The sequence below is a fragment of the Acomys minous genome (genome assembly GCF_964271855.1).
Source record: "Acomys minous genome assembly, chromosome: 12".
NCBI lineage: Eukaryota > Metazoa > Chordata > Mammalia > Rodentia > Muridae > Acomys > Acomys minous.
The window spans coordinates 22,013,927-22,037,279 of NC_140493.1; the positions used below are offsets into that span (position 1 = coordinate 22,013,927).

The following is a 23,353-nucleotide window of genomic DNA, read 5'->3' on the forward strand; positions in this document are numbered from 1 at the left end:
TGCAAGCCTTCCTTACCAACTGCTCTGCAGCCTGCGTGAGCTGGGTCTTTGGAGTCGAGGTCTGACTCTGCCTCCCTCTGTGGAGGTTGCAGATCTGGGATAAGCTTGGCCCTGCTTTCTGACCAAGTCTGGAGTTAACCAACCTCCTTCTCCCTGAAAAACGGTCATCCTGTACCCCAGTGGGGCCTGTAAGCCAAGGCCACCTGCCCTGAGAGCATAAGACTTGGAGCTCAGGAGAATCACCCCGCCTTGCCGGCTGTGTCTTGTCTCTAAGTCTCTCTTTTCACACTTGGAATTCCTCTTCCAAGTGGGCCAGCTGCACACGGGCCCTCTCTAACACTGAGGTTCAGGCATGTCCACAGTACTGTGCCCCTAGCTCTCCTCATCATACACAAGGCAGGGCTGGAGGCACCCTCAGGGCCTGAACAGGACAGGGGAACCAGCCGCGCAGGAGCCAGCACATAGACTCTCCTACAACCAGCGTTATTCCCAACCTGCCTCTGTGCAGTATGGCAGTTTTGGCATTCACTCATTTACTCTCCCACTCACTCACTCATTCATTCATTCACCTGTTAATTTGTTCATTCATTCATTCAGGATTAGCAGAGAGTGTGCTTGCTGCTTGAGGAAGAGGCAGCAATCCTCTAGCAGAAGGTGACATGAGGGCCGAGCTTGGGCAGTGAGATGTGGCCAGCCACAGAATAATGTAAGAAAGGTCCACACGGGACGGAGCGGGCACAGGTGTGCATTGAACCCCCAACGCCAAGAGCTCACACTCATGTGGCTCTCTGAAGGCCTTCCCCTCTTCCTGACCCTGACTACTCAGGACTGGCCTCTGCTGAGCACTCGCACAAGTATAAAAACCCCTCTCTCACTATCCTTGGGACCCCCGACCAACAAAGTGTCCCTTCTCTGGCCAACTCAGCACAGCAATGGGTAGGTAAGCCAGTTCCTCCCCAACCTTCACCTGTCGTTACACCACATCATCCCTAATGCTCCAAACCCAACTCATTCAGGGCCCCTCCCTACACCGCCACATCTAGAAGACACACTCAGCCTCAGAGACCAACCAAACCCTAGCCCGGTACTCCCCGTGGGTGCCCTAGCTCAACAAAGAACAGACCCTGGGTACCTCTGCCTGATTAAAACAGACATGATCACTCTCCCGTCTCAGCCTCGGTGGGGGCTGGCACACGGCAGCGGCCCAGTGGCTTGTGGAAACTGGAAGCTGAAGCCCCCTTACTTCCAAGCACATAGCGTGTGTGCATGCACTGGGTCGCACTCAGCACTTGGGAAGAAGGGGTTCCAAGGAACGTCCTTTTCAAAAACTAAACCCATCTTTTAAGCAGCTCTTGACATTCTGCCTTGAGGGCCGCCCAGCTCCCGCTCTAGACCCAGCAGCAGGATGTGGCTGATCCCCACACACACCTCCCCGAGTTCTGGAACTTTTCTCTCTCCTTCTAATGTGCAGACCTCCCGCTCTCCTCCTATCCAGCTTTCCCGCGTTGGCTGTCCCTACTTTGTTGGCCCAATTCTCAGTTACTAAATGATTTAGCAAGAGGCAGGTCGGAGTCAGCAGGAACAGAGTGGGTTGGGGATGGGGTAGGTGTGGGGAAAGCTGGCTAGTTTTTTTGTTTTTGTTTTTGTTTTTTGTTTTGTTTTGTTTTGTTTTGTTTTGTTTTAATGTCACCTTGACACAAGCTAGAATCTTCCGAGAAAAGGGAATCTTAACTGAGAAAATGCTTTCCTTGGATTTGGCCTGTAGGCGAGTCCATAGGGCATTTTCTATTGATGATTGATGTGGGAGGAACCAGCTCACTGTGGGTGGTGCCATGCCTGGGCTGGTGGTCCTGAGTGCTATAAGAAAGGAGGTCGAGCAAGCCACGGGGAGCAAGCCAGTAAGCAGTACCCCTCCATGACCTCTGCCTCAGATCCTGCCTCCAGGCTCCTGCCCTGCTTGAGTGCCTGTCCTGACTTCCCTAGATGATGAACTTGCACGCTGTGAGATGATGAAACAAACCCTTTCCTCCCCAAGCTGCTTCTGGTCCCGGCGTTTCATCAAAGCAATAGAAAGCCTAATTAAGATGGGGTGGGCGTGAGGGGGGTGCTCACATGGTGAAGTTCTCCTCCAGGAAGCAGCGGTTCCGTAGCAGGCCTGCCCAGAGCTGCACGCCAATGATGCCGAAGATGAAGAAGACGAAGAAACAGAGCAGGAGCACGTTTCCCAGCATGGGCAGTGTATCAAGCAACAGGTTCACCAGGATCCGCATGCCTGGGAGAAGAAGGGCAGAGGAGGTGGCATCAAAGGAGCAAAAAGGACAGCTCAAGAAGCTGAGGTGGGGGTGTCTGGAGGAGAGATGGAGCCTCCTGCTCCACGCCTGCTGGGACCTGCCAGAGGGCCGCTCTCCTCCACGTCTGCTGCTATGCCCACAAGGCCAGGAAAATGGCTCTGGGCCCTGTTGGACTTCCAGAAGATCATGGCTGAAGGAACAGACATGTCTCAAGTCCCTTTTCAAGTGCTGAATGCTTTCGTGGGGACTTGCACACACAGGCTCTCCTTCAGCACTCACAGTGACCCCTTGAAGCTGGCAATACTATCTCTTTTTATGCAGGAGGTTTGAAGAGCCCACTGGAGGTGCTTACGCAGAGTCCCATAGTTAGTAGCAAAAGGATATGAATTTAAATCTGTTGCCCGAAGCTGAGTCTAAGCCTTTTTCTATGCCCAATCCTTTTACCTATGCTGCCTGCTCTTTTTGAGACCCCCTAACCACCGCCTGTTTACCTGCCACAGCCCTGTGAAACCTCGGTCTACGGAGCTGGCCCAACTTTTTCTCTCCCCGGCACTCACTTCCCTCCCCTTCCCTCCCCTTCCCTCCCCTCCCTTCCCCTCCCCTCCCCTCCCCCCGGGCAATCTGAGCAGCTCCTCGCCTAGCCTGCCTGCCTTGTACACTTCAGCTTGTATGTCGCACAACCCTAAGAAGTCCTGTGTGCATCAGCATCTAACCCTCATGAACACGCTTTCCTGTATGCCTGTATGCCTTCCTGTTCCATCTACTGGGCTGTAAGTTCCTGGGGCCGGGACCTGTGTCTGAGTCACCTCGATATTCCCAGAAGCCAGAAGGGCCTAACCCAGAAGATAAGCTCCCTCCATATTTGTTGGATGCCGGCTCATGTACAAGACTGGAAAAGAGCGGAAGCCTGGCGAGGGGAGGAGTGAAGGGGGACGGCACGTAGGAGGGTCGATCCTGTTGGATTTTGATGCATCCCAGTGCGATGCTGAGGTGGTTATTAATGAGGATAATTATCGTGGATTTGCATCACAAACTCGGTGTGGAGTGATTTCCGATCAATAATTAATGTCCACCCCATCTTCCCTCCCTACAAAACTAGGTCAGCGTCCTCTCAGGAAAAGCAATGGGGCTCCCTGGCAGGCTGCGTCATCCGACTGTGAAGGGCCAGGGCCAGGGCTCACAGCACCCTATTGTTTTATATCCACCCCCCAACACGGAGACAAGGGGTATACACCGGAGGAGGCAAGGAAACAAAACAGGTCCCCACATGCTCCTCAAAATGGACCAAAGGACTTAAGTCAGCCAACTGCAAGCCTTTCTGGGGGATGCAATCATTCATTCATGTGTGCATGCATGCATTCATTCATCAAGCAGCAAACTGCCAGCACCATGCTGAGAACTCCCCTCAGAGCTCACAGACCAGCAGCAGGGGCCAGAGACAGCAGTGTTGAGCAAAGGGACTATTGCCAAGGGCGCATTCATAGGAAGGATGAGGTAGCGCTGGGTCCTGCAGAATGTAAAGAATCTGCCACAGGGGCTATAAGGAAGTTTAGCCTGTGAGCATACGTAGCTGCCTGGAGACAGGCCTGGGAGTGCTGTAGAAGATTCTAAGGGGGGGAGGTGGTGGTATCTGTGTGGATGACTAATCAAAGGCCTATGTCACTGTCACCATCAGATCTGTAAGCAGGCACGCCCCGCCCCCCCCCCCCCCCCCCGCCCCCAGTGGCTCTTGGCTCTGAGAAATGCAGTCCTAGAGTCCACGCAGAGGCAGTGGATGGAGAGAAAGCTGAACCAGACTACCGTGAGAAGGCCGCAGGCTCCTCTCCACACTAACTAACTAGCGCCACGCCAGCCTGGCTGCTCCTGGCTGCTCCCAAGGGTGGCCTTTGTTGCTCAATTAATTACATTTCCCTTGTTCTCCAGGATATTGAAATTCTGAGCTGCCAGTTACTCTCCCTGAGCAGCAGTCCTTTCCCGCTGCTCCTCTCTGCCCAGGGGCCCAGCTCCTCTCACAGGTGCCTCCCTAGGGCCTGGGCAGTCCCAGGGCCACAGAGCCAAGGTGTAATTAGCTAATTAGGAGTTTGACACAAATTGAATTCATCCATGGCTGCCCAGGGAATTGGGGACCACAGGATTAGGAGTCAGGCAAGGCCCCCAAGGAGCCTGGCTAAGCCTTCTTTTACATACTTGCTATAGTAAAGTAGCCAAGACAGGTAGGATGCTGGCGCTTTTCCTCCAGTACCCTGGTGCTAGGCACAGGAGGAAGAGGAGGGAGGAAGAGGCAGTAGAAAGAAATGGAGACAGAAAGGGGAAGACATGGGAGAGGGACAGAGGGAAGGGCAGATGCATGGGAGAAAGGGCCGCCTCCATCCACACTTCTCTCTCTCTCTCTCTCTCTCTCTCTCTCTCTCTCTCTCTCTCTCTCTCTCTCTCTCTCTCTCTCCCCCCATGCTCTTTCTCATCCTCCAGGCAGTGTTCCTGAGTTCTCACCACATCTGATCAAAAGTGCCCACCACTGGCCCCGATCCCACTCTCCCTCTCTGAGGCTAGGCTTACTTTGGGGGCCTTCAGTCTAGATCAGGAGACACGTGTTTCTTGGTAGAGACAGGCTGTTAGTAGCCCCAAGAGTGTAGCCAAAGGTCTGTTCCCCAGCCAAGAAGGGACAGAGGACACAGGACATCTGATGCTAACCCACCCCTGATGGCACCCAGCACAGATCAAGTGAAGAGGTCCAAGTTGGGTATCAAGACATACTTCCTCTTGGGGCCACAATGGCCATAGTAACCTCATTTATAAATAGGCAGGTCCCATGTGCACACATGTATTCAATTCAAGAACATGAATACTCTCCATCCTCCTCCTCTTCTTCCTCTTCTTCCTCCTCCTCCTTTTCCTCCTCCTCCTCCTCTTCCTCCTCCTCCTCCTCCTCCTCCTCCTCTTCTTCTTCTTCTTCTTCTTCTTCTTCTTCTTTTTCCTCTTCTTCTTCAACTCAGCCCACAGGCCATTCCAAATGTTCCTGTCAGGAAGCCCTGGGTCTACACCTAGAGGCAAGCCTGACCTACACCACTGTATATGCTATAGACCCCAGCTTCCTGCTTCCTGCCCAGCCAGTGCCTAGTCAGAGGGCATCTCCTTTGGTTTTCTCTGCTCCGGGGTCTCCTCTTCTGGTCCCTGGGAATAGGCTGGCGCCTGACTTGAGCCCATTCTCCGCCCCCCCCCCATCATGGCTACCCTGAGGTACTTACTACCTTGAGATACTTCTATAGGTTGAGAGCTCCTGCTGCTCTGAATCTCACTTCGGGACCCAGGCAAGTCTGCATGCCCAAGTCCTACCTGGGTCCTGCTCAGAGCGATGGTCCCACAGGAGACAGCAGCTTAAAGAATGAAAGACTTATGGATGGGATCTGGAGAGATGAGTCAGCAGTTAGGAACACTGGCTTCTCTTCCAGGAGACCCGGTTTGATTCCCAGCACCCGTATAGCAACTCACAAACATATGTAACTCTCATTCGGGGGACCTGATACCCACTTCCGGTCTTTACAGGCATCTGGCACACACATGGTGCACAGACGTATATGCAGGCAAAACACTCATACAGACAGAGGGAAAACTAGAATATTTAAAGATAGAGTGCATAGATGCTCCCCACCACAGCTACTAAACAAGGAGCCTGCCACCACCATACAGTGCTCTGGGCCCCAGGGACTCGTTAGCTTAAAAATCAAACCACATAAGACCAGATGTGGTGAAGAATACGTGTAACTCCTCCACTTGGGGTAGACAAGGAGATTGCCCCAAGTTTGAAGCCAGCCTGCACTACAGAGGAAAAGCCTGTCTCAAAAGTCAATTAATTAATTAATTAATTAACATAAGTAAAACGAAATTGGAAAAAAAAAACAGGCAAAGTCTCCTACTCCACAAAGCCCACATGAGAACAGGCGACTGATGAGTATATAGATCTGTCTGTCTGTCCTGCGGCACTAACTGTGAAGATGAGTGAATCAGGAAAGAGGGCAGGGCTGCCAGTCAAGGGTCAGGGGACATTCAGGGTACGAAATAGGGACCAGAAAAGCAAGATTACACTGAGCAAAGAAGCCAAGGAAATAAAGAGTGATGTCTATACAAATGAGCTTTGGGCAGCAGGAGCAGCCAGAGAAAGAGAACAAAACAGGCTAGGGCAGAAGAGGCCGCTGGGAAACAGCGCACAGCATCCCGTGCAAATGCCCCGTGAATTCCCCCATTGCATGAGCCCATGTCGGTGTGGAGGACAGGCTCCTGGGCTCTGTGACCAAGAGGCTAATGGTGGCAGTATGAGGGCTGGGGTGGGACACAGGAAGAATAGGCTCCCCATCTTTGGCCCAACTATTGAGGTTGCTTCAGTCACTCAGGCCTCTTTTATGGCTAGACAGTACTTTGCCATTGGTCCATCTGCCCCTGCATGTCCTGCTTGTTGCTGCCTGGCCACGGCTTCCCCGCCATTGTGATAAGCTGAAGGACAGTAGTGTCGGGTCTGGGTGACACAGAGTGGTGTGGAGACAGAGGGAGGACCCTGGAAGTACTGGGAATGATGTGGGGTCAAGAGATGAGGCATAGGGTGTTGGAGGAAGGAAGCCGTCAGGGACAACTTGAAGGTTTGGGGTCACAGAGCAGCCATCAGTGGAGATGTGGAGTTTGGGGTGCCTGGCTGTCCATCCTCATAGCATTGCTTCATTTAGGCTCAGAGTGGGGGTTCAGGAGAGAAGGGTCTGATCTAGCAATGTGACGTGGACAGTGTCAGGGGAGATGGTCTAGATGGCATCAAGACTGGTGCCATAATGGCAAATGCCAGGCAGACAAATGAATACAGCAGCCCCATGCTAACCCTAAGAGACGGAGACCTCAGAGCAGACCCCCCCCCCCCACCGGCTGCAAGAAAACCTGAAAGTTCCCTTGGCGGCCATGGAGGAGAAAGCGAGAAGAAGATGCCTTCCTACTAGGCATTTCCTCCCCAGGCCCAAGGTGCTCCACAGACAGGGGCTGTCAACCCAGATTAGCTCGGTCACTCTGCCGGGCCATCTCAAGCAGAAATCATGGGACGTGTGCCAGCCTCAGCCAGGGGCGCAACCCATTGCCGGAGAAAGGCACGGCACAGAAAGAGGTGCACCGCGGCTGTGGCCCGGCCCCCAAGGCCGCATACTTTCTGATCTGGCCAGGTTGGTGGAGGGCACTGAGCAGCCAGGAGAGGAAGGTGCTGAGCGCAAGGAGAAGCCGTCTGCTGCCCTGTCGTTGCCAAGCCAACTAATCAGAGGCACAACAGGGGCCAGGGAGGCCGGGCCAGGCAGCAGACGGTCGGACTGCCAGGGTCACAATTGCTGGCACCAGGCCAAGGGGCCTGTAGGTAGAAGGCAGACAGCGAATCACAGAACACCCTATCTTTCTCATCCCACAGGCCTCCAGTCCCTGCCCCAGAGCAGTGTGTGCCCACACCCTGGGAACACTCTCACCCACAGCGTCCCAAGCAGCCTTCATTCTTCCAAGGCCTTGTCACTCTCCTCTGTGAGGTCTCATTTGCAGTTTCTTAGCCCTGACTCGTGGACCCTGGTCCACCACCTGGGGCTCAGGTGTCAGCCAACGGTGAGGGATTATGGATGAACCTTTGCTTTGGCCCGTTCCTGGCTCTGGTCCTGGCATAGAGGGCCCAGGCAACACTACTTCAGCTACAGAGAAATCAAGAGCCCAGTACACAGTCCTATTCCTGCCACCTGTGTCCTGCCCAACAATCTTCCAGATTCCTAGGACAGGAATCAGTATTGACCTGTAGTCACTGCCCTGGTCCCCACTCCCGGCACGTCCAATAATCCCTCTGGGCTCTCACCAGACCAGAGAAGGCAGCAGCTCTTGGCAGTAGGGTCCCTGCCTCATCTCCCCCCCTTCCCTCTCTCCTCCTTTATTCCTCCCTCTTGCAGGCTGTGGGGCCTATTTACCTAGGGGGAGAGAGTCCCTTTGGAGACCAAAGACAAGCAGCCTTGGAATGCTAGATGTGCCAGGGAACGGTCCACTCACAGTATTCCTTCTGACTTCCCTCACGACCAAAGAACCACACACTCCCCGAAAAGAAAACAAACTTGCACGCCAAGTTGAGTCCTTCTGGGTGATCAAGTTGAGACTCTACCCTCCACTGCATTCTTTTTTAAAGTTCAGGTGACCCTCTTCCCTGATTTCCCAATTAATCACTGATAATTTGACTGCCCTAGTGCTGGCTCTCTCGCTTGCCACCTAGTGGTGAAACGGAGAGCTGCGGGCTACTGCTGAACACATCCCAAGGCAGACACAGCTAAGGAGCCACCCATCTCACCTGGTGATTCCTGGAGGAAGACAGGACAACCAGGGACAAAGTAGGCACGGCACGCCTGCAGAATGAGGGGCTGAATTGTTGGACTTCAGGGAATCCCCACTTTCTAACTGTCCTGTTCTCCTGGGGTTTAGTTACCTAAGAAGGTGAGTTTAAGCCAGGAGGTGGTGGTGCGTGCTTTTGATCCCAGCACTTGGGAAGCAGAGCCAGGTAGATCTCTGAGTTTTAGACCAGCCTGGTCTACAGAGTGAAAGGCATATGTAAAGAGAGAGTCCTTGTGGAAAAAAAAAACAAAAAAACAAAAAACAAAAAAAAAAAAAAAACCAAGGAGGAAGAAGTGTTTGTCTCAAGGTTCTTTTCTGTGGAACACAGCTGCTTTCTCAATCTGAAGGTATTTTGGATCGTGGGGGCCCATGTTCTCAGCATCTCCACAACGCTGAGCTCTGAGAGAGGTGACCATCCGCTGAGAGGGCATCTGAGGGCTCCCAGGGGAGCCATTAGCCGTTAGAAGGTCCTGAGGAAAGGCTTGGAGCCTCCCTTGGCTATCTGTGCACAGAACCTCGATAATTGGAACTTTCCGGAACACAGGGATGCTGGGCTCAAGACTGACCCTTGCCCTTCTCCAGAGAGCAAGCAAGCTGGTGCTTGGGACAGGGAGTAATCAATTCAGTCCCAAAGCCACTTAACAAGCTCTGTGCACAGCCAGCCTGGGGCCAGGGGAATCTGGAGAGACAGTGTGAGTGGCCAGGTTCCACGTATGCTCCCATGAGTGACAAGCACAATGACATGGCACACATACATTTCCTCACATGCACGTACAGTACACATTTACATATACACATATACACTCAAGTGTGTTCTCCTGTGAATACATATAGATCTCCACATCTACAAACAGATGTCCAGAAACCACCCAGCAAGAGAAAGACCCGGACCCTACGGGTCTATACTGTCCCTTTTTCTCTGACATCCCTTTGTATGGCTGTCCCATGCTTGTCAGATGCCAGGCCTGATGAAGACTATGATGTCAGATCCTGCAAACTGCCCTTGTGGATGATGCCTTGCCTCATGCCCCTCACCTCCAAAGTGACCAGGCCTGTAGGCACCATGTCAAGAACACAGCTGTAAATGAAGGCAGCTACCCCTGCCATCCCCGGGACAGCATTATAGGCAGGACAAGGAGAGATGGGCTATCAGTGCCCAGCCCCTCCCTTAGCAGTTCAAAGCCAATGCTAATGGCTTTCAGACCCTGGCTGGTCCAGGAGCACCTCCTCCCTCCCTCTGCCCTGCCCCACCTTAGCCATTGCTTCCCTGACCAGCTCACCCCACACTCCTGCCAGGGCCATGTCTGAAACACTCTCCTGTTGAGCTCTCCTGTCCCCTCCAGATTCAGTCCCACTCCCTGATCTTCATCTGCCCCCCTCAGCAGCCAGTACCCGAGATCCCCAACAGCCAGAGGTTAGCGGCTTCTAGACTTTTGTTCCAGCCACACCCCACTCCTTCGCCCCACCAGTGGGTCTGTCTCACTGTCAGATAACCTCCGGGTTTCGTGGGTCTCAGCTCAGATGCTTCCCCGCCCCCACTCCCTGCACCCTGAGCTTCACTGGGCCCAAGGCAACACTGTGCCTTAGCGGCTCTGTGGTCCTGCCCTGGAGAATGGATGGATGGGCTGACACGTGTTTCGGGGGGGATCCTTTCATGGTTCTAGGCACTGAATCTGCCTGAATCTGCCATGGGGTGGGCTGAGGAGATGGCTCAATGGGTAAAGTGTTTGCCTCACATGAGGGCCAGAGTTTTAAATCCCCAGGACCCATGTAAAGTTCGGGTTGTCCTAGCAGCCTGCCTGTAATTGTTAGCCCTTGGAAGGCAGAAGCCGTAGGAGCTGTGTCACTGAGTTCTGGGTTCAATAAAGAAACTGCCTCAAAGAATAAAGGTAGAAAGTGATCAAGGATGATGCTTGACATCAACTTCAGGCCGCCATGCATGCAGGCATGTATGCAAACACACACACACAACACATACACACACACACACAAATTTGTGTGTACCCACACACACATGCAAATGCACATGCACACACGCACATGAGAGGACAAAGAGAAAGAACAGCTCCTGGCCCTTCCCAACCAGATCTGAAAGCCCCAAGCCTGTATCCTCCTCCTTCCCTTCCCTCCCTCTCCCCACTCCTAACACGGGGCAGTGGAGGAGGCATGCTACATCTGCTGCTTGCTGGCAGTGCATCTTCAAGGAGAGAACCACGTCTTCCAGGCTGTTTATTCATCCCCCAAGATCCCTCCCTGGTTAAATGTTAAGGCTGAGACGTCAAGAGAATACAGACTGGACAGCGCAGAGCAGACCTCGGGGCTTGTGGGTTCAAGGCAACCTCTCAAATATAAGGTGGGTAAGGGCTAGATGGACAGGTATAGAGGTGGGCAGGTGGGTAGTTGAAGCAGTGGGGTAAATAAGTAGATAGGTGTGTGGATGGATGGATAGATAGATAGATAGATAGATAGATAGATAGATAGATAGACAGACAGAAAAGAGAGAGCCAGCAGAGAAGGGGCTAAATGTGTGAGTGGATGGGTATTAGATGGGATGGACAGATGAGGAGGTGGATGAATAGATAGACAGACGGATGGATGGACAGATGGATGGATGGATGGATAGCTAGATGGACAGATGGATGGATGGATGGATAGCTAGATGGATGGATGGATGGACAGATGGATGGATGGATGGATGGATAGCTAGATGGATGGATGGATGGATGGATGGATGGATGGACGGATGGATGGATGGACAGATGGACAGACGGATGGATGGACAGATACATGAATGCATATACAAACAGGAGGGTGGATGGGTACGTGAATGAGTAGTAGATGGACACATAAACAGGTGAGTGGGTAGGTGTGTGGGGTGGGTGGGTGCATGAACAGGTGGGTAGAGGGGTGAGTGGATGAGTGGGTAGATGGACGGGGAGACAGATAGCAAAGGAGTAGATAGTCCTATGGGTAAGCAGGTGACAGATTCAAGTTCTAAGTTGGCCAGGGCTGACTTCCCAACTAAACTCGTTCTCCCTCAAGCTAATCAGTTTCTTTTCTACACAAGCCCTCTTTCATAGCCTGTGTAGACCACCCCCAGGTAACCTTTTATCCCAGAGCAGCTGGATTTCCTAAGTGCTGAAATCTAAGTTATCTGAGGACTCAGAGGCATCAAGACCCACCCACCCACCCCCAGCACCTATAAGTCCCACGTGCAGGCCCATGAGTTCCATGGGAGCAAAGTGACATTTGGCCAGGACCATGAGCACAGATCTGTCTTCTCTGAGTGAATAAATGGGGCAAGCTGGGCAGGTGGTGGCAGGTGAGCAGGGAGAACCAACTCACTGGGTACACGGTTGATGGCTTTGAGGGGCCTCAGGACACGCACAGTGCGGATGGCTGACAGGTTGATGTTCTGTAGGTCTAGAGAGTACTCGACCATCCTGTGGAGAAAGGAGAGGAGGAGAGTGAGGAAAGGGACCAAGATCCAGCTGTGACGTTCCCCTGGGCCCAGTCTTCTCTGTAAGCGAGGTCAGCAACAGCAAGACTCTGCCTGTCACAGGCGCTCTGCTGGTACAGTCAGGCACAGGGGTGGAAAGAACAGAGACAAGACCCCACTATAAAGCCAGCACCATGCCAGGTAGCTCTCACCCTCTAGAGCCTATCCATCTGACCCATGACCTGTGTCAGTCCTGCTCCTAGAATGTCTCTTCTAGCATGGGTGCTGGGCCATTAGATTAAACTGAGAGAGCTGAGGGACCTCAGGCTGGCACCTGGATGTCACTAACATCAGTAATGGCTTTATAAAGCCTCCACCACAAAGAAGGACCTAAGAGGGGCCCACCAGGGGCCAAAGAGTCAAAGGTCCAGTAAGAAAGCAAGATAAGAGGGATGATGTCAAGTGCTTAGGTCACCTTAGATGAGGAGCCAAGCATCCCATAGGGCTAGCCTCCTCTCTGCCCCACCTCACACCAGCCTGGACACCTTGTGCCACATCTCCAAGACATGGCAGGTGAGCTGGGTTCTTCTGTTTCTAGGAAGCCCTGGACAACTCAGCTATCACCTCAGGCTCACAGACGCTCCACGGCCAAAGACCTTTGCCCGGGTCTCTTCTGCTTGGAGAAGGCAGCCATCTCTGTGACAAAATCACACCTATGCCCTACACACAGCCCTGGAGCCCCAGAAGTTCCTCCACACTGAGTCCAGAATGCACCAGACCAGTGCCAGTGGTATGGACCAGTAATGTCTCACCCCCAGCCTTGCTGGGCAGGGCGACCCAAAGAGACAGCCTTGGAGCTTCACACTGCCCTAGTCCCCTCTTCAGACTCACCCCCACACCCTACTTCCTCATTTCACTTGCCCTGCAGTGCTTTGCTGGCAGTTGGTCATCTTTCCCCAGATCTCCCACAGGGCAGATCTTAAAGACCCACACAAAGGTCCGCACATCAGTCAGGTGCTGAGACGCCTCTGCCCTCTCCCCTCACTGGAAGATCCCCTCGACAACTGACCTCAGGTGTCGCCCGGCAGCCCCTCCCCCACCCCACCCTGGTACCAGCATGGCTGCCAGCTCCACCTGTCACAAGTGTGGGCGGGGAAACGAGGCTTTCCTACACACCCAATAAACCTGTCCAACTGTTGTGAGCCACCGCCCCCTCCTGTCACTTGAGGAGTAATTGAGCGAAAACTGCTTCACCTGAGATGGCCCAGTCCGTCCCCCAACTCTTGTCTATACCTTGCTGTCTGGCAGGCCCCATTCTGTATGCACCACCTCCACATATGCACACCTGAGCTCACACATCCACTCACACACTCACTCGCAGATACTCTCAGACACACACACACACACACTCCTACTTTAGCCTAAATTCAGTTCGGAGTAACCTCAAAAAAAGTGTGACAGAGATTAGAATCAGAGACAATGATGTGAGGAAGGGAAGGGAAGAGGAGGAAGAAGAGGCAATGGTGCAGGGGAGTAGCTGACAGAGAGGATGAGACTGAGGCCTGGCCATGGGGGAGGACAAGAGGGCCCCTGAGCAGGCAGCAGGGAGCGGGCCGCGTGAGGATTCCATGCGTGGGTGAGCCAAACTGTCATTTTCATATTGTGTAGAAAGAGCTCTCCCAGCAGCTGGGGGATGCTTGTGACGGAGGCACTGTGGGGGCGGCATATGCTGGCACACACACACACACACACACACACACACACACACACACACACACATACTTGTGTGTTCACCCTGGCATGTTTTGCTTTGGCACATGCACACACACATACACACACACACACTTGGGTGTTCACCCTGGCATGTTTTGCTTTGGCACATGCACACACACACATACACACACACACATACACACACTTAGGTGTTCACCTTGGCATGTTTTGTTTTGGCACATGCACACACACACATACACACACGTGGGTGTTCACCCTGGCATGTTTTGTTTTGGCACATGCACACACACACACACACACACACACACACCACACACTTGAGTGTTCACCCTGGCATGTTTTGCTTTGGCACATGCACACACACACACACACCACACACTTGAGTGTTCACCCTGGCATGTTTTGCTTTAGCACATGCGCACACACACACACATACACACACTTGGGTGTTCACCCTGGCATGTTTTGCTTTGGCACATGCACACACACACACACACACACACACACACACACACACACACACACACACACTGGGCATGAGGAGCTGCCCTGCAGCGGTCACCCACTCCACAGACCCTCTCTTCCTGATGACCCACGTTCTCTGATGTGGTCATGAGGGAGCTGCAGGGCACTTTCTGCTGAGGGTGCAGGAGAAGGGGTTCCCAGAGACTGTGCCCAAGACCCTTGGTGGCATAGCTGCCCAGCTCAGGACAGAGGGAACATAGAAGCCATTCCTACCCCTGTGAAACATCAAAAAATAATGCAGCCTTGAGACGTGGGGGTAGACGGAAAATCAGGAGCACTTTGAGGGCTCTGCCTGGGCACTGTGCTCCTGATTTCTTATGTTCATATGCCTGAGGCCCCCACACTTGAGTGCAGCCGCGTCTGCCCTGGAGAGAGCCCTGTCCTCAGAACACCTCCTGCTGTCCCTGATTCCGGGCCCCATGGCTCTACTGTCTCCTCTCCAGCGACTCCCCACGTCCACAGCCTGGGCAATTAGCACTGAGAAAAGCACAGGGTCTGGGATAAGGCTGCCCTGGGAGGTTCAGCATCTTGGTGAGAAACTGCCCTCTTACGTTGTCTTCCATAACCCGGGTGAAGAGACGGGCTCCCTGGATCCTGGATGGGCTGTGGGCTGTGGCTGGCTAGCACCAAGGCCCACGAACGCCCAGTTAGTAAACAAGAGTGTCTGAACACCTACTCATGGTGGAAAGCCGGTCAGACTCACAGGCTTAGCCTCAGACTCAGCAACCCCTACACTCTGGTTCCTCAGAAGGTAGAGAGAAAGCTCCCGCAGCCCAAGAGAACAGCAGACACCCCCTCATCTAAGTCTGAAAAAGCAGACTTAGAGAGACACTGCCCGCCGTCCCAGCCCCTTCCCTCCACCCTGGACCTGACCCTCCAGGTCTCTGCAGCCATCTGCAAAACTTCCTGAGACCTCACTCCCCATTAGTGCATCCTTCAATTAAAAAAAAAAACAAAAACACCCCGGCCCCAGGAAACTTCTTATAGAATTTAATAGTGAAGCCTGAATTCCAAGCTTCCTGGCAGCCGGTTGGAAAGGCAAAGTGTGATACCGCCAAGTTCTAAGCAACATGAACTGACTGGACATTGTGGGGCTTTCCACAGTTTCTTTAAGCCTTCTTTAATGCCTCCTGACCCTAGTGTGACATTCTGCCTGCAGCTTTGCTTCCTGTCTCAGAGGGGAGGACAGTTTAAATTCATTTGGTGGATAAGAAGCACGCATTAGGTGCACAGGAAAGCATGCATTAGGTGCACAGTGGAGAACCCAGATGCTCTCAGTCTTCCCTGAGGGGAAGATGACAGAATGCTGGACACGCGTGGGAGGGACAGGGGAGAACACGTGGCTGGGAGGCAGGAACTGTGTGCATAAGAAGTCTCTGCCCTGGGCACCTCACCATCCTGACAGAGACTCTTGCACCAGCAAGTCTAACCTGGGACAGCTGGCGGCATCTCTCCACTGTCCCTGCTGAGACTGCGTCACCATCCCTGTCTCCTGACAGCTGCAACAGCCTCCCTCCTGTTCTCCTGTCTCCTACTTTCCCCTCCCCCACCAGCCCAACAAATCTAAACCTTATATGGAGCGATGTGTCCTTAAAGCCTTCCATGGTTCCCATTGCTCTCAGAAAAGCCCCTGACTACAGCCTTCAAGGCCCTCCACAGCTGGCCTTGCCCCTCACGCCTGCTCCTACCTTCAGTGACCCGAGGTACCAAGCCAGGCTCACCTTAGGCAAGCACTCTATGGCACAGGGGCCTCTGCCACCCTCCCTACCTTCTTCCTTGAAGGCGCCTCCTCGCTCCTCACCAAGTGCAAACGTTCACCATCATGCCCTGTTCTGAGTCTGTCCTCACAGTCCACACCTCCTGGCTGGGATGGGTTCCCCTCTACTGGGCCAAGGACCTGGACTGCTGCTCATTTGCTCAAGAATGGACGCAGGAAACATGCAAGTGAATAGAAGGAATGGACCGTTTGGGGGCAGTTTAGGCAAGACCCCATACAGGACCCCCCAAGAGACCGTAGGGATATCTAGAAACTGGGGAGCAAGACTGGGCTGTAGCACCGGGCAGAGAATTTGCCTAGCGCATGTGAGGCCCTGAGTTCTGTTCTTAGGGGGCGGGGGTTGCAGGGAGGTGGCCCAACAGCAACAGCACCTGCAATGCCCACACACACACACACACACACACACACACACGCACATGCACACGCACACGCACACGCTGCAGCTCTGGGCATGCCCATCTCCCCACCTCTGACCCTCATGCTCAACTTCACCTGCTGCCCACACCCTGAAGACACGCACCACGCACACACGGAACCCACCTAATGTGACTAACACCACCCACTCCGTGCCCAAGGCCACCTGCAGTGACAAAAGCGGTCCCTTCCTCCTCCTGTCACCCCGAGAGTGGTCTCAGGCCCCCCTGTCCTCGCTCCTAACAAGGTGGAAACAAAGCTGCATGAGTGGGTGAATAACCCCAGGGCTGACATCCCTCAGGCCCCAAGCAAGGCCGCAGTTTCAGGAGTGAGAAATTAATTCCTAATTACACAGTTACTTTATCACCGAGCTTCCGTGCTAAAAGTCTTTAAAAAAAAAAAAAATCAACAACCCCCACCACCTCCTGCCAGCTCTCAGGCACCTAATTGGGTAAAGCAATTTTGCTCTAAAGAAACACTTCCACCCAGGAACTGGCCGGGAGAAGAAGGCCTGAGCCTGGTTCCAGCTGTCCGACTCCCCCACCCCTGAGTGGGGGGCCAGGTCAGGAGAAAAGCAGGGAGGGTGAGGTGGCCTCTTCAGGGCATCCTCCAGTGTCCCTGCTTAACAAGCCCCCTTCCCAGAACTCCTGGCTCTGAGGAGAACCTCAGGACTGCTCAGATGGAGACATGTCCCCCTGGCTTGGTCACCGTCACAGGGTCACAATGGGCATGCAGTCCCAGGTGGTCCCTGAACCGGAACTGCTGAGAGGAGGCTCCCCTTCCTAGATGTGTGGCCTGGAAACCCGAGGTTGTAGAGGCCCTTTTGCCTTAGTGTGGCCTGAAGGGCAGGGTCCTAGGCCGGAGCAGCACTGTCCTCCATTCTGACTAGTTTCTTCCCTTGAAGCCTAAAGGGTTAAGGAGCCTGGATGCGTTGAGTTTCTGCCACCTGCCACTCCATCTTGGCAGGCTGGGATAGACCTCCTAAGCACGCTGGAGCCACCAAGTAGACACACACACATATGCCCTGGTAAACTCTCCCACCGGAGGATTACCGCGCCTACTATGTGCAGAACAGGAAGCTGAGACTCAGAGCACCCAGGGGATGCCTCCAGGTGTGGAAGGACCCTACCCTCTACTAGCCCCATCTCACCACAGCTCAAGCTCCCCTTCAGCTGGCCTGATGGCCACAACACAGCAAGTGGGAGATGGCGAGTGAGCATCCTTGGAGGCAGTGTGGTTCAACGGTCAGAGCATGTTATACTGGGTTCCAGTCCCAGCTCACGCCCAGTACACCCAGTGACCTTGAGCAATGCAGTCAATGGAAGCAGGGCTTGGCATGAAGGAGGGCCAGTAAGTATGAACCATCATGGGTTTCCTTGCCTTTTACAGTTCACCCTCATCCACCAGTCACGTGGACCCTGAAGAAAGTTATATACGCCCAGGCAGGAAGAGCCAAGAAAGGCCAGGCCATAATTTTGGAAGCCCTCTGGCCTCATCCCCAGCACTGCCTGCTACCTACTGTACTCCAGTGTTAGGCAACAACACCAGCTCTCAGAGTGTCCCGGGCCCCTTCAGTCCAGTCCTTGTACCTAACGAGCCCTTCCCGGCTTCCCCAGGCCTAACCCCAATCTGAACTGAGCTCTTCTGTTTTGTGTCCCACTGTTTTCCATCCTCTGATGCTTACTATGCCTCAAGGTCTCAAGCAGCCGCTCCCCGCCCCCCCCAGCACTGAGCCCAGACTGGCTCCCTGTGAGAGCTTCTCAAATAAACACCTTGAAGAACAAGATGATAAGAGAGTTTGTGGAGCCTCGGAGAAGCAACACAAAGTGCCTGGGGTGCATCTATCGAGGAGACACCCCGCCCAGGGCTAGCATCTACGTTTGTTTCCTCCATCTCTGTGAGAAGCCCGTGGGGCTCTCTTAAAATGTAGTAAAAGATGGGGTTCGTGGCAGGGAAGATGCAACGCTGGGGATGGTAGAGCATCTGTCAGGAGGCAGCTGGAGATAACTCAGCCTGCATCACTTCACAACTTCTGCCTGGGATGCTAGCCTGACCCCCAGCTCACAGTAAGGGTCTTGGTGGAGAAAGTGCAGGGAAAAGGCGAAGCGAATGGTGGGGTCACCATGGAAACAACAGCATGGCTCCTGACTCAGTTCCTTAACAATCACGGTGTTTTCGCCCATTGGTATGGTTGGTTTACATTCCTCCCAAAGTCATATGTTAAAATTCTGATGTCCAAAAGCATGGAACGAGGAGACGGGGTCCTTAAGGTACATCATGGTGAAATTGGTACCCTTACAGACTAAACCAAAGACAACTATTCACCCCTCGTCCTGGGAAGATGCATCTGTGAGGGAGTGGACCCTCGCTTGGCTCCAAACACTCCTGCAGCTTGACCTTGGGCTCCCAGCCTCCACCACTAGAAATGCATGTCTGCCGGTTAGAACAATAGCTCCTGTCACCCAGCCAGCCTGTGGCATTTCCTTATGGCATGCCAGTACTGAGATCCCACAGTCCCTCACACAAAGCCTCCACATCCAGGAGGCTGGAGGTTGGTAAGCCCACCTGACAGATAAGGGAAAATATAACCAAGTCAAGCCAAGTTCATAGTTCAAGGGGGGGGGGGGACTCCTGCACCAGAAGGTGGGAACCAAGGTGGCCCCAGGAACTCAGTGGTCAAGAGACTTGGGACCCTCCCACCATGGGCCTGCCCTCTGCTACAAGGCCCCCTCTTTGCTAGGGTCACCAGAGAAAGGCATGGTGCTAAGGTAAGATGCATATGTTGTTTGGGTTGGTTTGTAGACAGTCGTCCTTTGTGCTTCAAACTCTCAGCCTCAGTGTTGAGTCTACAGACATGACTGAGCCCCGGGCCCCACTCAGCGATGCCGGATTGCTTTGTTTTGCGTGTGTCTTCGTGTAGTGTGTACTCCTGTGCCCATGTGTAGGAGTGCATGTGTGTTTGTGTGTATGAAAGCCCGCCTCTGATGTTGGGAGCCTTCCTTGATCCTCTCTACCCTTAAGCACCGAGGCAAGCTCTCTAATTGAACTTAAAGCTCTCCAAGATGAATAGTCCAGCTAGCCAGCTTTCTCCAGGGATCCCCTGGCTTGGTCCTCAGACCTTTGGAGTTACAGGTGAGCCACCCATGCCCACTTGGCTTTGAAGAAAGTACTAGAGTTCCAAATTCTAATCATCACGTTTGGTGGGGTAAGCATATTATGCAATGAGCTGTCACCAATGCATGTTTATTTTTTCATATGTGCCCCCGCCCAACACGCACACCTTCTGCGATGTCTGCCTCCCTGAGTCCCCCTCAGACTAGTCCTGGGACCATGCCCTCCCTACTCAGTGGGCTATGCTACTGGGGAGTGGGGGAAGGGCACTATAAACTCTGTCACAGGCAGCTTTCCGAGGGTCAGTGAGACTCCTCAAGACCTTGAGACAGGCCCATGGGACTATTTTGACCTTTAAAAAGGTGACACTCCCTCGTACCTTGACTGAGCACAGGCTCAGCCATATCTGAGCAATCCTAGACACACACCTCGCCCCCGCCCAATGGCTCCAGGATGGTGACCTGGAGCGGGCTACTAAATTCTATGAACTTCCATTTCCTCATCTGCAAAGCACTTTGACCTCTTAAGATCCTGAGGCTGAGGACATGACAGTAGAGGTAAAGGACCCTAGCCCACCAACAAGCCACCCATGAGCCAGCTCCTGTTGCCCAAGTTTCTGATTGGACTCCAAGGAACCCAGGGCCAGGGATTCCCTCTCCATCCTCCCCTGGGATATCCTCTTTGTTTAAAAGCCATGAGGCATGGGCTAGCTCCAGTGAGGAGAGTTAGCACCAAAGAAACAGCAGAGCTAAAAGATGGCAGCACAGATGAGGACTGTCCAGATTCTGGAACCAGCCATAATGTAAGGCACGGAAGAGAGCTGGGAGAATCCCTTCACCACGTGACTTTGAGGTCCCTGCCTGACTCACAGCTGACCAGTCTGACTCACTCACAGGCAGGTCTGAGGATCTCTGGCAACTCATCCATCCCCCACAGTGGCTACCATCTTGTTTCCATGGAAACTGGCCTACACGGTGACCATCACCTGCTCTTACCAGCCCTGTACACACACAAAAACAACATTTGCACTCAGATTCTAACTAGAACCTTCCCGGGTCCACACCCACCTGCTAACAGATCTTCACCTCATTCTTGAACACCTCACCCAACAGACAGAGAAGCAATGCTGCCTGGAACCTCCCCGTGTCCTGGACACAGGGCCAGGCTCCAGGGACCTGCCATCAGAGAAAAAAAATCTATAAAGTCCATAAGTAAAGAGGCCGGTGAGGTAGCTCTACACCTCTGGAGCTTTCCTGAGCCATGCATAACACAAACACAGGCATATAGGAGGAAGCTTCTGGAAACACCCAGTAATGAGCCTCTGGCCACTGGCAAGAGCTGGGCCCGCTGGCAGGCCATGGCCTATGCAGTATTTGTATGATCAGTACCAACTTTAGGTTCCTCAGCGGAGTTCAGACTGTGCCCAGCCAGCCTGGACGGAGCTACGGAAGTGGCGACCAGGGGACCACGGCTCCCGTGAGGACACTGTCCACCAAGAATCCTCCTCTTCCCCACTCACTCTACCCCCACAGAGTAGCTCTTGGTTGGTTGTGCTGTGTGCAAAGGTGTTTCCTGCTTCCCTCGCCTCCCTGTGGCTGAGAGTAGCCATGAGGCTTGGCTCCGGCCCAGAGCACTAAGGAAGGAAGGGATTTGGTAAAGACAGCATTGCTTTCTGACCCAAGTGGTCAGGCATGGGCTGGCACAGCCGTCTCTCCACCCTCCCATATGGCCTTCAGTTCAATATAGCTCCAGTCACTGCCTTGTGACCATGAGAGAAGAGACCAGAAAAATCACAAGGGCATTAGCCCCTGTATGGCAGAGCTTTCACTAATAACCAAAACGGGGAGTCGTGAACTCCACCTGTCATGGCTTCCTATGGAAGGTCACAGGGGCCCGGTTCTTGGAGAGCAGCCACAGACCACCACAGCAGGACCCCTGCGTTGACACAGATTCCTAGGTCCTGCCATGCCTGACAGGCCCACATCCTTGGAGTAGGGCCCAAGAGGCTGCCTCTTTAGATGGCCCTGCTGCTCTCTAAAGCATGGAGAGAGATGAGAGGTTGTGTTTGAAAGGTTGAGGAGATCGCCCATCCCAACTTACACACTGCTGGGCATGACCATCCTCCTCCCTCAACTTTCTGTGCCAGGAAAGCCTTTACCCAGCAGCCACATGGGTTTTCTCAGTAGGGGTAGTCACTGCTTGCATCTCCTCTGGGAAGGGAGTTGGCAGCATATTTCCTTGTCCTTCAGAGAGCGACTCTTTTCCACAGGGAGAGGCCCTTCCCCGGGATGTTACAGCCTTTAGGTTTCAAGGGCTTTCAGATTCAAAGTGCTGACACCTACTCCCTGCGTTCACCCATCAAAGAGCCCACAACCGGCCAGCTGCACCCAGGCCCCTATTCCCTAGCAGACCAAGCCTGTAACTTTTAACAGTGGTCTCATTCCTTCCTCGCTGCTGGCACTGATCACTGCATACCTGGCGTGGAGAAGAAGGGATTCAGCGTGGTGTGTAAAGGAAGGTATACAGGCAAAAATAGTCAGGCCCATAATGAAATGTTTCATGACCTCCTAATGTACAAGGCAGGAGAGAGCAACTTAAGTGAGAAGGCGGTGGACGGCTCACCCACACCTGAAGAGCAGTGGTGACTGTCTGCTCTGTCACGGGGTGGGAAGTAGGAACGGCAGGGCTCTCAACCCAGGCTGAGCAAGTCCAGGAAGTGACACAGAGGACCAACAGCTGGATCCTTCCACCAAGAAGCCCTCTGTGATGGAAGTGCCAGCTCTAAGGCAAAGTTGGCTGTGGGAGTTTTAAAGTCACCTGCTATTAATCCCAAGGTGAGAAAGACCTGGCTTGGAGGGCAAACATGACTAAGAGACAAAACTACCCGAGCCTACTCTTTACTGGGATGGCACTCTCCCGGCTGCCTCAAAGCCATTGTCCTGTCCTTGGAGGCTAGGATCCTAGCCTCGAGGCAAGGACAGAGACACCTAAAGGCAAGGATAGAGACAGCGGCATTGCAAGTCCAGCAAGTGAAAGCTCTGAGAATACTGTCCTTGGACAAAGGTTGGGAGGGCCCTGCAGCTCAAGGTTGCAGCTAGCAGACAAGTGGTGGGAGGGCCTGGGCCACTGCATCCTGAGGGGAAAATGAAGCCATCTCTAGACTTCTGGAAGCCTATGGAGGATGTGTACAGAAACCCCCCCCCCCCTGCAGCCTCTCCCTATCTGAGAATCCCCAGACATTTCCCAATGCTGGGCCGGACCTCCCTTCTAACACACACACACACACACACACCACCACCACCACCACCACCACCACCACCACCTTCTTCCACAGCCTGCAGTCTGCAGCCTGAAGCCTGCACCAAAGGTTCCGTTGTCCTGCCGCTGCTGGACGGCTCCCACACCAGCTCTGTATCCTGAGGGCCACTTAAGTCCATCCCCCAGTAGATACCAGACCCACTGGACCCCATGGTGCTCTGGTCCTTCTAGGCAAGGCTGCAGTACCACTTAGAGTGTGTCTGTGATGTGCATTCTGTGTTTGTCTGCTATGCTATGGGCTTCGTGACAGTGAGAAGAGCATTTTTGTCTCCCTTATCTTGTGTCCCTGCTTCCCAAAAGACAAAGCCTGGTGTGTTAACAGCACCTCAATAAATGCTGACTCAGGAAATGAACGGTGTTAACAGGTGG

General features: G+C 53.5%; 1 protein-coding gene across 1 annotated transcript in view; it reads right to left on the reverse strand.

Moving 5' to 3' along the window:
• CACNA1I (calcium voltage-gated channel subunit alpha1 I) overlaps positions 1-23,353 on the reverse strand; it is a 121,357-nt gene that overhangs the window by 54,591 nt on the left and 43,413 nt on the right. The window contains exons 5-6 of the mRNA XM_084748317.1: positions 12,012-12,109; positions 2,113-2,272 (exon numbers count right to left, since the gene is read on the reverse strand). Coding sequence (XP_084604443.1) covers positions 2,113-2,272; positions 12,012-12,109 — 258 coding nt within the window. The remainder of the gene's footprint in view (positions 1-2,112; positions 2,273-12,011; positions 12,110-23,353) is intronic.